Source organism: Mus caroli, chromosome 5 (genome assembly GCF_900094665.2).
Source record: "Mus caroli chromosome 5, CAROLI_EIJ_v1.1, whole genome shotgun sequence".
Lineage (NCBI taxonomy): Eukaryota > Metazoa > Chordata > Mammalia > Rodentia > Muridae > Mus > Mus caroli.
The window spans coordinates 58,471,702-58,489,469 of NC_034574.1; the positions used below are offsets into that span (position 1 = coordinate 58,471,702).

The window sequence follows — 17,768 nt, forward strand, 5'->3', positions numbered from 1 at the left end:
TCCCGAGTGCTGGGATTAAAGGTGTGCGCCAACACGCCCAGCGGCTATGGAGATTTTTAAACTCTATTGTGAACCATAATCTGCCAAGTGGACATCAGACAGGTTAAAGTTATTTGTTTCACTGATAACAAGCTCAGAGGTCATTCATAGGCCACCCTATTAGGTCAGCCTTCTCTCGTTACGTTTGGAATCAAAAGGGAACAGACCCGAAGCCTAGAGAGGTGAAGTCGGTTTCTAAGGTAGCCGCCAAGCACGGTAATAGTATATAGTCAAAACTCTAGGACCTGACTCCTAACCAATCCCCTGTGCTGTGCCTATAAAAAATAATAATCAACTGGGCATGGTGGCTCAAGTCTGCAATACCAGGCCTTGGTGGGTAGAGGCAGATGGATAACTGTGAGATTGAGGCCAGCCTGGCAAGTTCCAGGCTTTTCAGGATTCTCAAAAACAAACAAAACACATTGTAATGATACTAATAGTGGTGGTGGTGGTGGTGGTAGTAGTATCAGTAGGAGGAGGAGTAAACTCTTGGTAGAAAATGAATGTCTATCCAAAGAAAACTATATAGTAAACTGTGATGAGCACACATAGAATTCTCCTTAGCTGGAGTTTACTAAGGTTTAGCACAACATGAAGGTATAGCATGTTTTAAAATGTAGCAAAAGACATCTTTTTTTTAAAGGTGACTTAATTGGGTGTATGGCACACGCCTGTCACACAGCTCCATCAGCCAGGGACTAAGTATTCAAACATCCAAGCTTATGGCGGTGGTATGTAGTGGGCATTCTCATTCAAACCATCACAATATATTCACAGCTACCCACACTTACAGCCACACTCAAACTATTGCTGATTACAAAAGACACTAACTGTCTTAATTGGGGTTTAACTGCTGTGAACATATACCATGGCCAAGGCAATCCTTATTTAAAACAACATTTAATTGTGGCTGGCTTACAGGTTTTGAGGTTCAGTCCATTATCACCAAGTCAGGAACATAGCAGCGTCCAAGCAGGCATGGTTCAGGAGGAGCTGAGAGTTCTACATCTTCATCTGAAAGCTGCTAGCAGAAGACTGACTTCCAGGTAGCTAGGATGAGGGTCTTAAAGCCACACCCACAATGACACACCTACTCCAACAAGGCCATACCTCCAAATAGTGCCACTCCCTGGGCCAAGCATATTCAAACCATGACACCCCCATAGACTCATATATTTGAATACTTGGCCCAAAAGGAGTGTGGTGGATGCCAGGCAGGAGGAACAGAGGTGGGCAAGTAAGCTTTCTGTAGATGGTCCACCATTTTGCACAGCTATGATGGATGTACCTGGGAGAGGCACAGCCCAAGGAGCTTCATTTCGATGGCTTCTTGCTGCTGCAGTGCCTTCTCCTATTTACTGTTGCTACATTGCTCTTACCTAGCATGGCGTGGTTGAGCACGGGGAGACCCTCACTGCCTAGAGTCTGTTGTGACTCTTTCTTCGGAGCAAGCCCACGCTATTGGGCAATATTGCAGAAGATCAATATGAAGATGAACTTTCAGAACATAAAATTGTTTAGATGAATTAATGATTTTTATAGAACTCCTGATTTGATTTAAATCATTTTAGGAAGTTAGGGTACTTGATAGAAAGTTTAAAGGAGATGGCTTAAGTTGTTTTGCCAGAAAGATATACTGAAGTTAGAATTAAGAGTAGAATATGTAGGGGCTGGAGAGATGGCTCAGTGGTTAAGAGCACTGAATGCTCTTCCAGAGGTCCTGAGTTCAAATCCCAGCAGTCACATGGTGGCTCACAACCATCTGTAATGGGATTCAATGCCCTCTTCTGGTGTGTCTGAAGACAGCAGCAGTGTACTCATATAATGGACTGAACCTCTGGAACTGTAAGCCAGCCCTGATTAAATGATTTTCTTTATAGGAGTTGCTGCGGTCATGGTGTCTCTTCACAGCAAGAAAACCCTAACTAAGAGAGTAGGTCAGAACATTTAAAAAATAACAACTTAAGGGTAAAAGTTTAAAGAGCATGCTCCTTATTTTTTTAAGAGATGAAGTACAGCTTTTCTAACCACCACCCTGCTCCCACCATTTAAACTGGCAAAGCAATCACTACTTGTGCATAAAATATTGGTTTGTTTCTGTGATAATTTTCCTGGCTCATCCAACCTACAATGCACAAGCTTCTGAAGATTAAACTTTGGAGAGCATATCTATGAGCTGAAAAACTATACTTCCATATTTTAAAACTTGCTCTCCTAAGAGTGGTAAAACACTTACAATCCCAGCACTGTGGGACAGGGATCTGAGGTATATGAAGATCAGACAAGCAAGATCATCCTTGGCTGCACAGTGAGTTTGAGCAGGCTGGCATATATTATACCCCATCTCAAAAAACCAAAATTATTCTTAAGATCATTTATAGAGGGCTAGAGAGATAGCTCAGAAGTTAAGGGCACTTATTGCTCTTACAAGTGACCTGGGTTCAGTTCTCAGCACCTACATATCAACTCATATCTGCAATTTCAGCTCCAGGGGATTTGATGCCCTCTTCTGGCCCCCAAGAGAACTGCACACTCATTGTATTCATACACACATAAATAGACAAAATACTCATATATATAAAATACAAATATACATTTTTTGAAATTTTATTTATAGGATATTCTTTATAGGATATTTTAAATCCTCCAACCTACAATGCAATGAATTATCTTAAATCATGGGATATGTAATAAAGATAGTATCTTTATAATATTTATAGACTATTTTTATTTCTTGATATGATGTCACACTATTATTTGATTATCCATTTACCTCAGTATGGCAAGAAGTATCAGATATCAATTTGAGAGCTTAGGGGTAAAAATTTAAATTAAATAATAAATTTAATATTTATTAATATTAGAATGAAAGTCGTTACAAATGATTCAGTGTTTATAATCTGCTGAAAAACTCTGTATAGTGTTGGTTACCCAATAAAACCTACCAGGCTACCAGGGCCCTGTGCGGTTAAATGATGGTTCAACCTGTACAGCCCTCCAAGGGAGCCAATTCCTTCAGCATTTGCCATCCAGAGCTTTAAATCTGAAGAACGGCCAAAATCAAGTCCTCATTTTTATAACTATATAAATGTCATCTAAATGTGTCCACCACTAGCTTCCCCCCAAAGCAGCACACTATAAATAATACACTCCATCTGCTCATTGGTATGTACCGCTGGGATGTCTCCTTGGGCTTAATTACAGACCTCTAACAATAATGGACTTTTCGTGGCAAGTGTAGTGTGCGAGCCATTTCAGCTTTAGTGGGTGCGTGCGTGCTGTACTTCTGGCTGATGGCAGAGAAGAATTCGCAGCCTTGCACTGTTATGCTAAGCTGCATCCCTCCTTTTGAATCAGCACCATGTTCTTTGTTGTCCGGCTCCATGATTGCAGCCTCTGGTACTTTGGCAGCCGTTAGATGCACCACATCACAGTTTCTGTCTTCCGCACCAGAAGACTGCTCCTTTTCCCGTTCCTTTCCCCTTCAGCCATGTTCAAATGGCCCGACTGTGGCATGTTTTGGCCAGTTCTCTTCAGACCTATTTCTATACACATCTGCCGAGGTGTATGAATCTCGGAGCTGAGCTAAGGGTGTGCATTGCTCCTACATGCTTCAGTCCACAAAGAAGGCTCCTCTGAGGCTTTGTGTTGTTTTTGTTATGACAAAAAAAAATATAGCTGGGCAATGGTGGCACATGCCTTTAATCCCAGCACTCGAGAGGCAGAGGCAGCCTGATCTTAGTGACTTCAAGGACAGCCTGGTCTACAGAGCGAGTCCCAGGACAGCTAGAGCTGCTACACAGAGAAACTAACTCAGAAAAAAACAAAACAAAACAAAATTATCTTGCCTGTGTTTCTGATGCTTTTTTATTAAAATTTTATGTGTGTGTCTTGCTTGCATGTCTATGCACTACCTGCATGCCTGGTGCCAATGGAGGCCAAAGGAAGGTATATGATTCCAGGCAATGGAGTTTAATCCCAGCACTCGGGAGGCAGAGATAGGTTTATTAGTGGTATTATCAAAAAGAGGAGAAGTTTGCTCTTTGCAACTTTTGTTATTTCTATCTGAAGAAACGATGACATAAAGGATTCCAAGAGTTCCTGATGTCTGACATGAAAACACTCACCACTGGTGAACAGCTCATCTGCTGTTCCCCAATGGCTCGCAGTGACCTAGTTTTCATCTACTAAGACGCAAACCCAAGGGAACTGATCCAGGACTGTGATGGAGCCCCGCTGGAAACTCCATCCAGAGAGGCAGATGGGTGACAAGCAGAGGGGGTGGGGGCACCTGGAAGATGCTACCTCAGAGCATCAGGAGGCAACTGTCACAGGTGTCTACATCCACAGCTGCCTTGCTCAGGCTGGCAACTTCTAGAAAGTCCTCGATCAGCCTTTCTGGCTTTATTATTAATGTACATTTCTAGTCTGTTTCATGAAGTCATTCTTTTCTTCCATTTGAGAAACAAACCCAATTCTTGGCAGTTTGTTGTTGGTTTGAGGTAGGGTCTCATGCGGCCTCTGCTGGACCCAGATTCTTAGAATGGATGCTGCCCTCGAACTCCTGATCCTGCTGCTGCTTCTACTCCCTCAGCCTTGACGTCACAGAACTACATACTGGGAATCTTTGATGCCTGAGAAAAAACCTATTCTGTTTGAGATCAGAACTCTTCCAGCACTTGAGAGGCAGAGGCAGGCAGGTATCTGTGAGTTTGAGGCTAGCCTAGTCTACATAGTTCCAGGACAGCCTGGGCTACATAGAGAGACATTGACTCGAAAAAACAAAAATGTTGGGCTGAAGAGATGCCTCAGCGGTTAAGAGCACTGACTGCACTTCCAGAGGTCCTGAGTTCAAATCCCAGCAACCACATGGTGGATCACAACCATCTGTAATGAGATCCAATGCCCTCTTCTGGGGTGTCTGAAGACAGTTACAATGTACTTATATATAATAAATAAAATAAATCTTAAAAAAAAAGAAATCCAGAGAATCATAAAATCCTATACTCTGTTAAATGAGAAAATCTAAAAGAAATGGAGGAAAAGAAAAAGAAAGTCAGGGCCAGATGGTTTTAAAAACAAAATGATTAGAACCCAGTGCAGTGACTTGCATTGGTGCCTGTGGTAAAGACGACCATAAATTCACTGTGGCTCTCCCCGTCAAGAGGTCTGGTGTATATTTGCATTTCTCTTGAATCTGTGCTGGATGCACACCTTGCTTAACCAACAGAACGTGGTGGGCATGGCTTCCTGCCGCTGGCGCCTTCCAGCTTTGCCTCCTATGACTCACTTATGGGAAAGGAATGCCCTGACTCAGATTCCAGCTGCTGTGATCCGAGGAGCTCGAGCCATATGGAGAAACAGCATCCAGCAGGCTACTTATGAAGAAGCTTTGACCACCGTCTCCAGGAGACCGCTTAAGGCAGCAACTAGCATCTAACATCATACGCACTAGCTATCTTGGATCCAAGCACTACTTGGATCCAAAGCTGGAAGGCGCCAGCGGCAGGAAGCCAAGCACTACACCCACAAGCGTCACACAGAGAAACAAAATCACACAGAGCCCAGTCAAAGGTAAAACTGTGCAAGAAAGCCATGCAAAACCAGACGCTGAAATCACTGTAACTAGTTTTCATGTTGACTGACTCTATTGGACTCTACTGTGAGAAGCTGAAAATTTGCCACTCCAGACTTCTATCCATAGAGACATAAACCTTGCTTCTTACATGCACTGTTTTAACCTTTGTGGTAGAGCACATACCATCCAGACTACCACACTTATTTATAACTACTAATATGACTATGACATTTGTATGGCCTGGCGAAACAAAACTATATTCTTATACTAAAAAAAAATACAAAAACAAAAACAAAACCCTTAAGCTAGGCAGTAACAACATACTTGTAGTCACAGCTGTTCAAGAGGCACAGACTGGAGAATCATTCCAGTCCAGGAGTTCAAGACCATTCTGGGCAACAGAGGGACATTCTGTCTCAAATAAGACCCAAGTCCACACCATTTTCCACCTAGAAAACCCCTTCCCTCTTCATGCTCTCTCTTATTGTGTATACTTTTTCTCTTCCTTTAAAATTAAACTGTTTGTTCGTTTGAGGTAGGGACATGCCTAAGTGTCACAACTTGTATGTACACGTCAGATGACAACTCTCTCTCTTCTTCCACCATGCGGAACCCAGGGACTGACCTCACGTCATCAGAGTTGGCAGGGAGCACTCTGACCTGCTGAGCCATGTTGCAGGTATACTTATTAGCCAGTGAGTATTTGACACAAGGATTTGTCAACATTATCACATTTTGAAGGTACTTGTCATTGACATTATTTTTTAGTTTAAATCTACTTATTTTGTGTGTGGGGGTATCTTGTCTGTATATGTGTCTATGCACTGCCTGTGTGCCTGGTGTGCACAGAGGTCAGAAGATGTCAGATCCCATGAAATTGTAGTTAACTAGTGGTTGTGAGTTACCATGTGGGTGTCTGGGCATTGGACCCTGATCCTTTCAAAGAGCAGTCTGTGTCCTTTACTACTGAGCCATTTCTCCAGTCTGCCACTGCCACTGACATTCTTTAAGTAACATAAATTAGGAATGCTCTCTAACACAATATATCAACTGGAGTAACTACGGTTTTACTGAGCAAGAGTGCTACTAATTTGTAACCATTATAGTTTTACAGATGAAAACCCAAGTTTGCTGCTTAGACCTTAGACTTCTCTCTCCTTAGGTTTTATGAAGTTCACCGGTCAGTTTTTTAAAGTTTACTTGAGATGAAATGTATACACCACTAAATCCATCATCTTGAAGTGTACAATACACAAGAGTCACAGAGTTGCATAACCACTACCACCGTGTAATAGCCTAAAATTTTCATCACATTTCAAAAACACACACTACTGGTTTTCTATCTACAGAATTGACCACCGAATGGAGTCTTATAATCTGTCTCTTTTTTTTTTTTTTTCTGTTTTTGTTCAAGACAGTGTTCCTGTACTGGAACTCACTCTGTAGACCAGTCTGATCTCCAATTCAGATATCTGCCTGCCCCCACCTCCCGGGTGCTAGGATTAAAGGTGTGTGCCGCCACAGCCCAGCAATGCAATCCCTTCTTGTCAGCAGCTTCTTTCTCTTCCTTTGTTTGAGTTGTTATGTGTGGGTCCTCAAGTCGATGGATTACCTATCCATTCACCTCCTGAAGAGCACCTTGGTTTCTTCCAAATTTTAACAACTCTGACTGAAGTTGTTATAAATGCCCACGTCTGGGTTTTGTATGGTATGTTTTCATTTTGTTTTGGGTAGATACAAGGAATACAAGTCCTGGCACACATGGCAAAAACACCCTTAGCTTGGTAGGGAGCTGCCAACCTATCCTCCAAAGAAACCACTTGTCATCTGCAGAGTCCTTCTGGCTAGGAGTTTGGTCAGACATGTTTTATGCATATTTCAAAATCTTTGTTTTCTTGTTTGGTTTTGAAGTTGTCTTTTGAGTCGGTCTTTGGTTAGGCTTGTTTTTTGCACATGTGTGCATTTGGAGGCCAGAGGACAGCTCTCAGGACTCTGTTCTCTCCATCCACAATGTAGTATTGAAATTGAACTGAAAATGTCAGTATTGGCAGCAAGTGCCCACACTCCCTGAACCATGCCCTGGCCCTGCTTTTAATTTTAATTTAGTTCCATGTATCTATCCTTTCCCCTATGGACTGTTCTTTACTATAGTTTAAAAGTAATCACCAAACCCAAGATCACTTAAGACTTTCTTCTAAACTGGTCTTAGTTAAGTTTCTACTGCTGTGAAGAGACACCATGACCGAGGCAACTCTTATAAAGGCAAACATTTCACTGGAGCTGGCTACAGTTTCAGAGGTTTAGTCACATGGCATCATGCAGGCAGACCTGGTGCTGGAGAAGCCAAGACCTCTATATCTTGATCCAAAGACAGCCAGGAGGAGACTCTCTTCCGCACTGGGCAGAGCTTGAGCATTAGGAGACCTCCAAGCTCACATACACAGTTCCACACTTCCTCCATCAAGGCCACATCTATTCCAACAAAGCCTAAGAGCGCCACTTCCCATGGGCCAAGCATATGCAAACCGCCGCAATTGTCTTATTTACAATTTAGCATCTTTCATTTGGTCTGCAGTTGATTTCAAGTAATTTTTGTGAGAGACTTTTTTCAGATTCTCTTGCATGTGGACATACAGTTGTTCCAGCACCATGTATTGGGAAGGCACACCTGCTGCCACACTGTGCGGCCCTTGCTCTTTGTCAAAGATCAGTTGACTAAATCTTTTTGGATCTTTCCTGGGATGTGTTGTGACTTATCGATGTGTTTGTCTCTTCTATTATCCTTATCACTTAGTCTTAAACACACTTAAAAGTTTTTCTTTTCCATTTGCTTTGTGTACTTACAGTGGGGAATGTGTGCAGGGCATATGTGTGGAGTTCAGAGGGCAGCTTGCAGAAGTCAACTCTCTCTTTCTACCATATGGGACCTGGGATCAAAGTTGGCAGAAAATGTCTTTATCTATCTTGTTGGTCCATTGAAAATAATTAATAATGGAGTGGCTATTTGTAGCTGTACCCACTTAAAAATCTTAAACTGATCCCAGCAGCGACGCGTTCCTATTCTGCACCATCTGCGTCTCCTTATGGACTTCAGAATCCAGTTGTTAGTGAACTGATTGGGATCTCGTAGCTCCACTAAAGCTACAGACCAACTGGAGGGAAACTGTTATCTTACGATTCTGAAGCCTACGATTCATGAGCGTGGGGTGTCTCTCCTTTTTAGTTCTTTTACATTGTTCTCATGACATTTATTTATATGTGCTGGCTCGTGTGCCATTGTGTCAGAGGACAACTTGTGGTCATTGCTTCTCTCTTTCCACATTATGCTGGCATTGTGCTGTTTCCTGGGGATTAAGTCGTCAAGCTGGGCAAAGAGAACCTCCCCCACTGAGCTACCTCACAGCCCTCTGAACTTTTTTAATATCTGTCTTCGGTTCTGTACTGTTGTTCACACCCATCATGTACATACGCTGCTAGACTCATAGCTGCATTCCATTTTGAGAGGCACTCATGGAAATGGCACTGCTCTTTTATTTCAAATCTGCTCATTACTGATATGGAGGGGTGTTACTTCTTTTTGTGTATTAAGATTGTATCCTGGAGGCTTGGTATAATTAGCTCTACTTCTACCCCACATCCCTCTGTCTCTTCTACTGATTCTCTACACTCTCAGTCATGTCATCTGCAGTTTTCCCAACTCCCTCCTCAATCAGTATGCTTCTTTTTCTCTCCTTATTGCATTAACTAGAACTTCCACCAGAATTGAGAAAGAGTCACAAGAGGGGACATCCCTGCCTTGTTCCTAGTGGAACTACTTTCAAGATTCTTAGCATTAAGTACATTAGCCTTAGGCTATTTGGAGATACTGTTTACAATTTCTATGGTATTGGGTTTTGTTGTCTTGCTTTTTCTTGTTGGGTTTTGTTTTCTGAGAATTTTGAGGGCTTGTTTTATGTTCAGTTTTGTCAACTGCTTTGTTATTATAGTTACTAAAGCAACCATGTAGGGTTTTTTTGTTTTGTCTTGTTTTGTTTTCCATTAGCCTGTTACTATTGTGACAGAGCAAGACAATGCAGAAGTTTCTCCATCTTGTATTCTTGCTGAGGCCATTTTAGGCTTGACTACAATTTTATCTCATGGATGAGAATCGCTGTGAAAAATTACCCAACTCTATTCTAGGAACCCGAGGTCATGATGCCCAGCTAGTGAACCTTAGCTACTGTGCAGAATCCCACTCCCTCCCTCCAGCCAACTGCTAATGCTTAGCTTAGCTTCCGCTAAACTTCTTGTTTACCAGGCTCAAATTCTACAGGCGAGTTCTTTTCTTTTCTTTAATTTTTTTCAACTATTCCTCCCTGACCACACTAACTAAAATTGTCTTAATGGTCCTGAAAGAAAACGATTTCTCATACCTCACCTCCGTTAGGGCAAAATCAAAAATAAAAACCCTGCAAGAAAAAAAAAATGAGGAATGATACATTAGTTTCTCTAAGTCTTTTACATGTGGATCTTGTAGAAGTCGTCTGGCTCATGAGCCAATTCCTGCCTCCTATGAGCCAATTCTTGCCAACCTCTAGGTCCAGCTTTTTTCCTGAAATTCCTTTACATCCGCTCCTCTGCCAGTGGTTTCTGCTCACAGAGCTCAAGACCTTTTTTTGTCCCGCCTGCCTCGCAGCCTCACCCAATCAGAGCTCAGGCAGGAAGTTGACCAGCCCTCGTAGCATTCAACTTCCCGGAGCTTAGCTCCACCTCCATCACGTGACTCTACCCACCCTGCCCATCTCTCTCAAAGGAGGGCTCCGGGGCAGCTCCGCCCCACGCTCGCCGATTGGTCGCTATTTGCACGGTCTCCTGGGTGACGAGAACGCGGTAGCGGGGCGGGGGTGTTCTGTTGCGCCTGCGCACTTACAAGATCGGGGGTGTCGCTGGAGCCTTTGAAATGAAGGTAAATAACTTACAAGTGCCAGCGGATTGAGAAGACGCGGCAGCCTCTGTATTTCCTAAACTCTCGGAGCGCGACTCTGAGGAGTTTGTGTCCCTGTCCCTCCGCGGAAGTGCTGAGGATAGAGGAATGCGCCCCGGGAGCGGGCGGGAGGGGATGATGGGCTTGTAGGGATACAGGGAAAGGAAGCTCCGGAGAGCGGGCTGAGGGAGGCCTGTGCCCTCTGGAATCTGGCAGAAGCCTGATCTGAGTACGCCGAAACTACCGATATTCCTACCGATTTCTTGTAGCTTAATCCTGGGTAAACCAAGCCACTGGCCCAGAGCCCTAGGGAGAATAAAAAGTCTCTAAAACAGTCATCAAGAATTACTTGGCCTGTGACCTGTCGGGTATGCAGAGCCCTGGTCGCTAGAACACATGATGGAGAAATCTGCACACCTGTGTGCGTCCTCCACTGCACGCAGGTTTTCTGATTGGGTTTGTTGTGAATTCCACAGGGGCAGCCGCTGCACTCCTGTGATTTACCTCAGAGGTACCTACCCCGCACTGCTCTGACAAAGAAATGGAAACACCGAGTTTAAAATGGTTTCAGCTTTCCTAAAGCTTCACTGTAGCTCTTGTGTGTCCATTGGAATTGGCAGATAACTTTGCATGATTCACTTTCTGGTGTGTTGGAAAAGAGTAAATACTATTCTCTTTACAGTTAAGTTAACGGTGACCTGCAACAAGCAAACCTTTTTGCTGTTCTAGGAAAGCTGTAACTTTTATCTCTGAGTTGTACCTAGAACCGCTATAACTCTGTGGAAGAAAACTAACCTGTAAGATCACAGCCCAAGACAGATCTGCCATGACAGGAATAGAGTCAGGTTTAAGGACGATGTATTCCCAAACTCGCAGAAGTAAGATGGTCTAGAATACGTGAGTGAGTGTACGTGCTGAACAAAACCTGTGTGTGCCTGGCATCATAGCGCACCTCTATCTTAAGTTGCGATCCAGGACACGGGCTTTCGGGAGATGGGCATTTGTTCAGATAGCATTGGAGGAGTTGTGTTACCACTCAGATTCAAGTCTTCAGCCACAGTATCTAAGATGCATCTACCTAGATAAGGGTGTGCTTGATTAATCTACAGTATTTAAATCTAACATTTTTCATCTAGGATCATGTTCCTGGGTATTCTCAAATGTAGCAGTCTGATAAAAGAATAATATGTCAATGAAATTTCACATTTTTAACTTATAGCAACAATAAAATTGTTTAAAAAAAAAGATAACATTGTGATAATACAGTTTGTTTTGCACAGTATCTCCAAAATTTGTATCAGCATCTAACAGAAAAAATATCAATGAAGCCAGCATTCATTGGTATCAATGAATCAGCCCACGCCTTTAATCCCAGCACTCTGGAGCTAGAGGCAGGTGGATCTCTGTGAGTTTGAGCTTAGTCCTATCTATATAGTGAGTTTCAGGGCAGCCAGGGCTATATAAAGAGACCTTATCTGAAAACAAACAAATTATCCATGCTATCATTTGTGTTTCTAATAGTCTTTGAAATCTGACATATATTTTAGAGTTACAACTAATGCAGATATGAGGACCTCAGTAGGTTGAATCAATGTAAAGTTTTCCCAAGTGACATATTACCCAGCAAATATGCAATGTAAATATGTGACAAAGAAATAGGTTTAAGTAGTGAGTAAATGAAGATAATTTTAAAGGGACTGTAAGCATCTTAGATCTATCCAAGCTTTTTAAATAGTAATTTTGTTCAACGTAGTCCCCCAAATCTGTGTCACATTTAATAAATTCATGTTTAAATTCTTTTGGCATGCATAAAGCACTGTGACATGTTTTTGTAAAGTTAATAATTGAAGACATTTAAAAAGCATACACGTTAATACCAGAACCCAGAAGACAAAGGCAGGTGGATCTTTATTCACTTGAGGCCAGCCTGCTCTAAATAGCAAGTCCCATACAAAGCTACACATTGAGACCCTGTCTCAAACCAGTCAAACAAAAGAACAAAAAGAGTTCTCTGATAATCTCTCTTTTGCCTTGAAGTCTGTTCTAGTTTCGTTCTGTTGCTGTGATAAAGTTACCTGACAGAAACAACGGAGGGGAGAAGGGTTATTTCAGTTTTCAGTTCCTGGTTACAGTCCATCAAGCAAGGGGGCACAGTGGTGGGCACCTGAAGGAGCTAGTCACATGACATCCTCACAGTCACACATACAGAGAAATAAATGCGTGCATTCCTGCTTGCTTGGCCTCAGATCATTTCTCTTTTATAATTCAGGACCTACTGCCTCCTACAGTAAGTCTTCCCAAGTCAAGTAACTTAAGGTAGGCTAACCCAGTGTAGGAAGTCCCTTGTTGAGCCTCTCCTCCCAGATGTTTCCAGGTTGTATCAACAATTAAAGCTAACTATCACAGAGTCCATTCTGCTACACCAACTACTTACATTTGACTGATGTTGATTTTGTTTTGTTCAGTTATCATTAATTTGTTTGTTTGTTTGTTTGTTTTGAAACAGGGTCTTACTCTGTGTCCCTGGCTGGCCTGTAACTCACTGTGTGAACCAGGCTGCCCTGAATGTCACAGAGATCCCTCTATCTGTCAAGTGCAGGGATTAAAGGTGTAAGCCACCATGCCTGGCCCACACTGTTATTTAGCTATTTATTTATTTATTTTTGAATAAACATCATCACTCATTCTGCTTTCTGCATATCTGCATGATTAAACTTTGACATATTTTTCTGACCAACACATCATCTTTTTAAAAATGTAAAACTTGTGTTTATTTGTTTATTTTTTTTTTTTTTAGCGTGTTTTCTCCCTGCTAGAAAAGTCTTGGCTTGGTGCTCCGATACAATTTGCCTGGCAAAAATCATCAGGAAACTACCTCGCAGTAACAGGGTAAGAAAAGAGTGTCTGTTTGAAATAGTGGCTATGTGTGTATGTGTCCACACCTAACCTGTGCCCATACTGTCTCTTCCGTGTGAATTCTTGTGTGATCATCTGTAGTAGAAAGAAATATTCACTCCCATTAATATCATAGTTTAAAGAGCCTTTTCCTCAGTCATAACTTTTTAAAATACAGATTATAGAACTACCGTGAGAGAACACTCACATCAACTGAGATAGAGCCTAATTTTTAAATGCATTGACAAATAAGAGCAACATTGAAATAACTTTTTTATTCTGCTTGATTTCAGAGCTGATTATATTGTTAAAATCTTTGATCGCCATGGCCAAAAAAGAAGTGAAATTAGCTTGCCTGGGTGAGTACAGGGTTGGATTGAAAACTTCTAGCTTTGTGGTCTGAAAGATTTCAAAAAGAAAATTACTGTCTTAAAATGAAATCAGGTTGAGGTTAGGGCTCTCCAGAGGACCAGGTTCAATTCCCAGCACCCACATGGCAGCTCACAACTGTCTGTAACCGCAGCTTCCAGCTGTCTGTAACTCCAGGATCTGACATCCTCACCCAGACATACATGCAGGCAAGACACCAGTGCACATAAAATAAAAAATAAACCAAATGAACAGCCCCATCTCCTTTTTCTGTTTTCTCTAACTAGAAAAAGGATTACTTTCTTTAGGCCAAAGTTAGTGAAGTATGTGTGGGGCACTTGAGTTGGAGTTTGTATCTACATACATAAATATTCCCAGAGAAGCTCTATGTCATTATGATAAGTGAGTCCAAAATAAGGGGCTGGCGAGGTGGCTCAGTAGTTAAAGCACTTGGCACACAAACATGAGGACCAGGGTTCAGGTCCTGAGAACACATAAATGCCAGGGTGAGGAGAGAACAGTGACTCACCTGAAGCCTGTACACACGTGCATGCGCATGGACACACGCACGCACACACATTCCCCTACACATGAAAATGAGAGAAAAACTACAAATTAAGGACTTTCCCACTAGGAATTCCCAAACTGTATCTACTTTGGTCTTTTCTCTCCAGTACATCATTGGAAAAAAGTTACTTAGAGAATGAAGACATCTTCAGCCGTTGGGAAATCACTGTAAATTCAGTGTAGCATAGGCACTCAGCAGTCGCTAACATGGAGACTCCCTGGCCTCAGTGGGCTGCTGCTGCCGTGCTTCTCACTGGCTCGCTGTCCTCTGTGCTTTCCCTCATCTGCTGCCCCCCTTTCCAAGTCAAGTGGCTTTGCCTCCTGGCTTCTCCCGCCTGCCTGCCTGCCTTGTCCTTCCAAAGCTAGTGTTTCTCCATCTCCTATGCTCTGTCCGCAGTGTTGCTTCTGATTCCTCTATGTTGGGAAGTGGGATTTAAATAGCTGCTTAGTGATGATGCCTACAAGAAGGCACCCAATACATCATGTGAGCTCCGTTACATATCTCAGGGAGCTCTGCTTTGCTGGCATAAGGACCGCATCTGAACTCTGCAGCCGGATCCATCCTGGTTGGATCTGACCAGAGTGGATCTCCAAACAAATAAAATGCTATTTGTCAGTCTTAAATTGGCAAATGATAATTTTGTCAGCAACTTGAAAACTTTGCACTTCTATGCTCCCCAGAATGTCTGAGACTGTTAAAGGGAATTAAAGTTCCCAAACACATTTTAACCATTTGTAAAATAAGATAATTGCTAACTTAAATATAAATCAAAATATGTTTTAGCAACTACTCAAGAGCAAAGAGTGTCCAAATGAAAAACAGAGCATTGTATAAATGAAAAGGTCTAGGTTTTGAGAATTGGAGAAATTATAAAGTTAAAAAACTATATCTATACATTATATTATTTTGTTTTGCTTTTAAGCGGCTTGCTTTGAACTCAGTACGTAGCTGCAGATGGCCTTGAACTCCTGATCTTACTCACTTGTTCCATTAAATGCTGGGCACCCGACTGTCTTAGTTAGGGTAACTATTGCTCTGATGAAACCCCATGACCAAAAGCCAGGGGACAGCGCCTACTCTACACTGAATTTCCATCTCACTGTTGATCACTGAAGGAAGTCAGGATGAGAACTCAGAAAGGGCAGGAACATAGAGGCCGGAGCTGGTGCAGAGGTCATGGAGGGGCGCTGCTTTCTGGCCTGCTCCAAGGTATTCTTGGCCTTCTTTCTCATAATGTTCAGGACCATGAGTCCAGAGGTGGCATCACCCACAATGGGCCGGGCCTTCCCCCGTCAATCACTAGTTAAGAAAATGCTCTATGGGCTGGCCCATAACCCAGCCATATGAAGGCATTTTCTCAGTTGAGGCTCTAGCCACTCTGATGACTATGTTTGTGTCAAGTTGACATAAAACTAGCCTGTATAACTGGCCCCTTGACACACAGACACAGCACTGTAAAGCCATAACCTTTCCCTCCTTGTTCATCCCTAAGATCACACATTAATAACGACATCACAATACAAAGCATCTTACAGACTTAAAGAAAAATCCTACAGCCTTTAAAACTTCAAACACTTAAAAATTCAGTCTCTTTAAAATATCCAGTCTTTTTTAAAATCCAAAGTCCTAAAAAAACTAATTTCTCTCAACTGTGCGATCCTATAAAATCAACAAATAAGTTACTTTTTACTTGAGGCGGGGAGAACCAGGGCACAAAGTCAAATAAAAGAAAACCAAACTCCAGCTGTAAATAACTCCATGTCCAGGGTCTGGGATCCATTTATGACCTGCTGGGCTCCTCTACAGGCCTTGGCTCACTTCTCTGGCCCCTCCCTCTGCAGCACACACAGCTTGTCTTCTAAGCTCAGCCAGGATCCACTCCACTACTGCTGCTCTTCCTCATGTCCATCCCATGATACTGGCATCTCTGCTGTAACTGGGCTGTATTTTCACCAATAGCCTCTCCTGGGTTCTCTTCATGGTCCCAAGCCTCAGCTTCTCATAATCCCTTCATTCCTGGGCCTTCAACTGCTTCTGAGGCTGTAGCTTCGCCAAAGGCCTCTTCTGACTTCTCACAGGACGGAATCTTAGCCGCTCTCTCCATGATCCCTTCATTCCTTCAAAATCAGTACCACCCGGTGACACTTACATTGCCCAATTCTGCTACCGACATGAGGTACAACCTTAGCTGCCTCTGGAACACAGACTCTGTATGCTGAGGGATCACCCCCAGAAGACTGGACCTGCTAATTTCTCAACTTCTGCTCACCAGCATCAATTATCCCAGCAAAGCAAAAGGTTCACTTTAGTGGCTCTGGTATTCTGTCAGTCGCAGCTGACTCAAACCTGAGCTAAGCTTGACTCAGAATGTGCACTGGCCCAAATACAGTTCCTGACCCTCCAGCTTCCCTCTGGAACTGCAGAAGCCAGGCCTCCCATCCTCTGTATTTCTTTAAAAAAGGCTTATCTTCCACACTACCACAGAACACCTCACCAAGCTTTTGAACAGCAAATGGCATTTCCAGACCAAAGTTCAAAGCCCTTCCACAATCCTCTCCAAAATAGCATAGTTATGTCTGTCAGAACAGTACCTCACTATCCCGCTGCCAACTTATGGCTTATTAGGGTTTCTATTGCTGTGATAAACACCGTGACTGAAAAACAAGCTGGGGAGGAAAGGATTTCTTTGGCTTGTGCGTCTACATCATGGTGCATCATAGAAGGAAGTCATGGATCGGGAGGTGTTTGTTTCTTCTGTCTGACTTTTGAGAAGTGGACAGTAATGGTATTCTCTTTTCCAAAAGCAACTGTGTTACCATGGATTGGGATAAAGATGGCGATATCCTGGCAGTGATTGCTGAGAAGTCTAGTTGCATTTATCTGTGGGATGCCAACACAAATAAAACCAGCCAGCTGGACAATGGCATGAGGTACGGCTACCTTTGGTGTTATTTAAGTGGTGATCTTGGCACTTCTGTCATTTTAGATCATTTTTATTAATGTCAGTAATTGCACTTTAATTGGGAGATAATATGCTATCTTAACCGTTGCATGTATTGTGTACTGGTCAGATTTGTGTAATTAGCACAAAAATAGCTTTGTAGTTATTTTTAAGTTTTTCACTGAGCAATGTTACCGTTTGTCATCTTCCAATTATTTTTGAAGTTTGCCCTGAGAAATGTTTGTCCTCTTAATGCTGAGAGCATTTACTGCTTTAATTTTGGAGACACTTCAAATGTCTCCAAATGATGAGTCCCCATTTTTTTTTGTGTGTGTGTGATACCACTAGTACTTTATTTGATTTAAAGTAATATCTGGCTTCATAATCATTTTGGGATCTTTTCTTTTTTTTTTTT

At 42.5% G+C, this 17,768-nt stretch overlaps 1 protein-coding gene across 2 annotated transcripts in view; it reads left to right on the forward strand.

Moving 5' to 3' along the window:
- Positions 1-10,503: 10,503 nt before the first annotated feature.
- The window catches only part of Wdr19 (WD repeat domain 19), a 97,867-nt gene continuing 90,602 nt past the window's right edge, over positions 10,504-17,768 (forward strand). For both annotated transcript variants that reach the window (XM_029477401.1, XM_021163489.1), the window contains exons 1-4: positions 10,504-10,562; positions 13,378-13,469; positions 13,769-13,834; positions 17,217-17,342. In XM_029477401.1, coding sequence (XP_029333261.1) covers positions 10,557-10,562; positions 13,378-13,469; positions 13,769-13,834; positions 17,217-17,342 — 290 coding nt within the window. In that variant the 5' untranslated portion in view covers positions 10,504-10,556. The remainder of the gene's footprint in view (positions 10,563-13,377; positions 13,470-13,768; positions 13,835-17,216; positions 17,343-17,768) is intronic.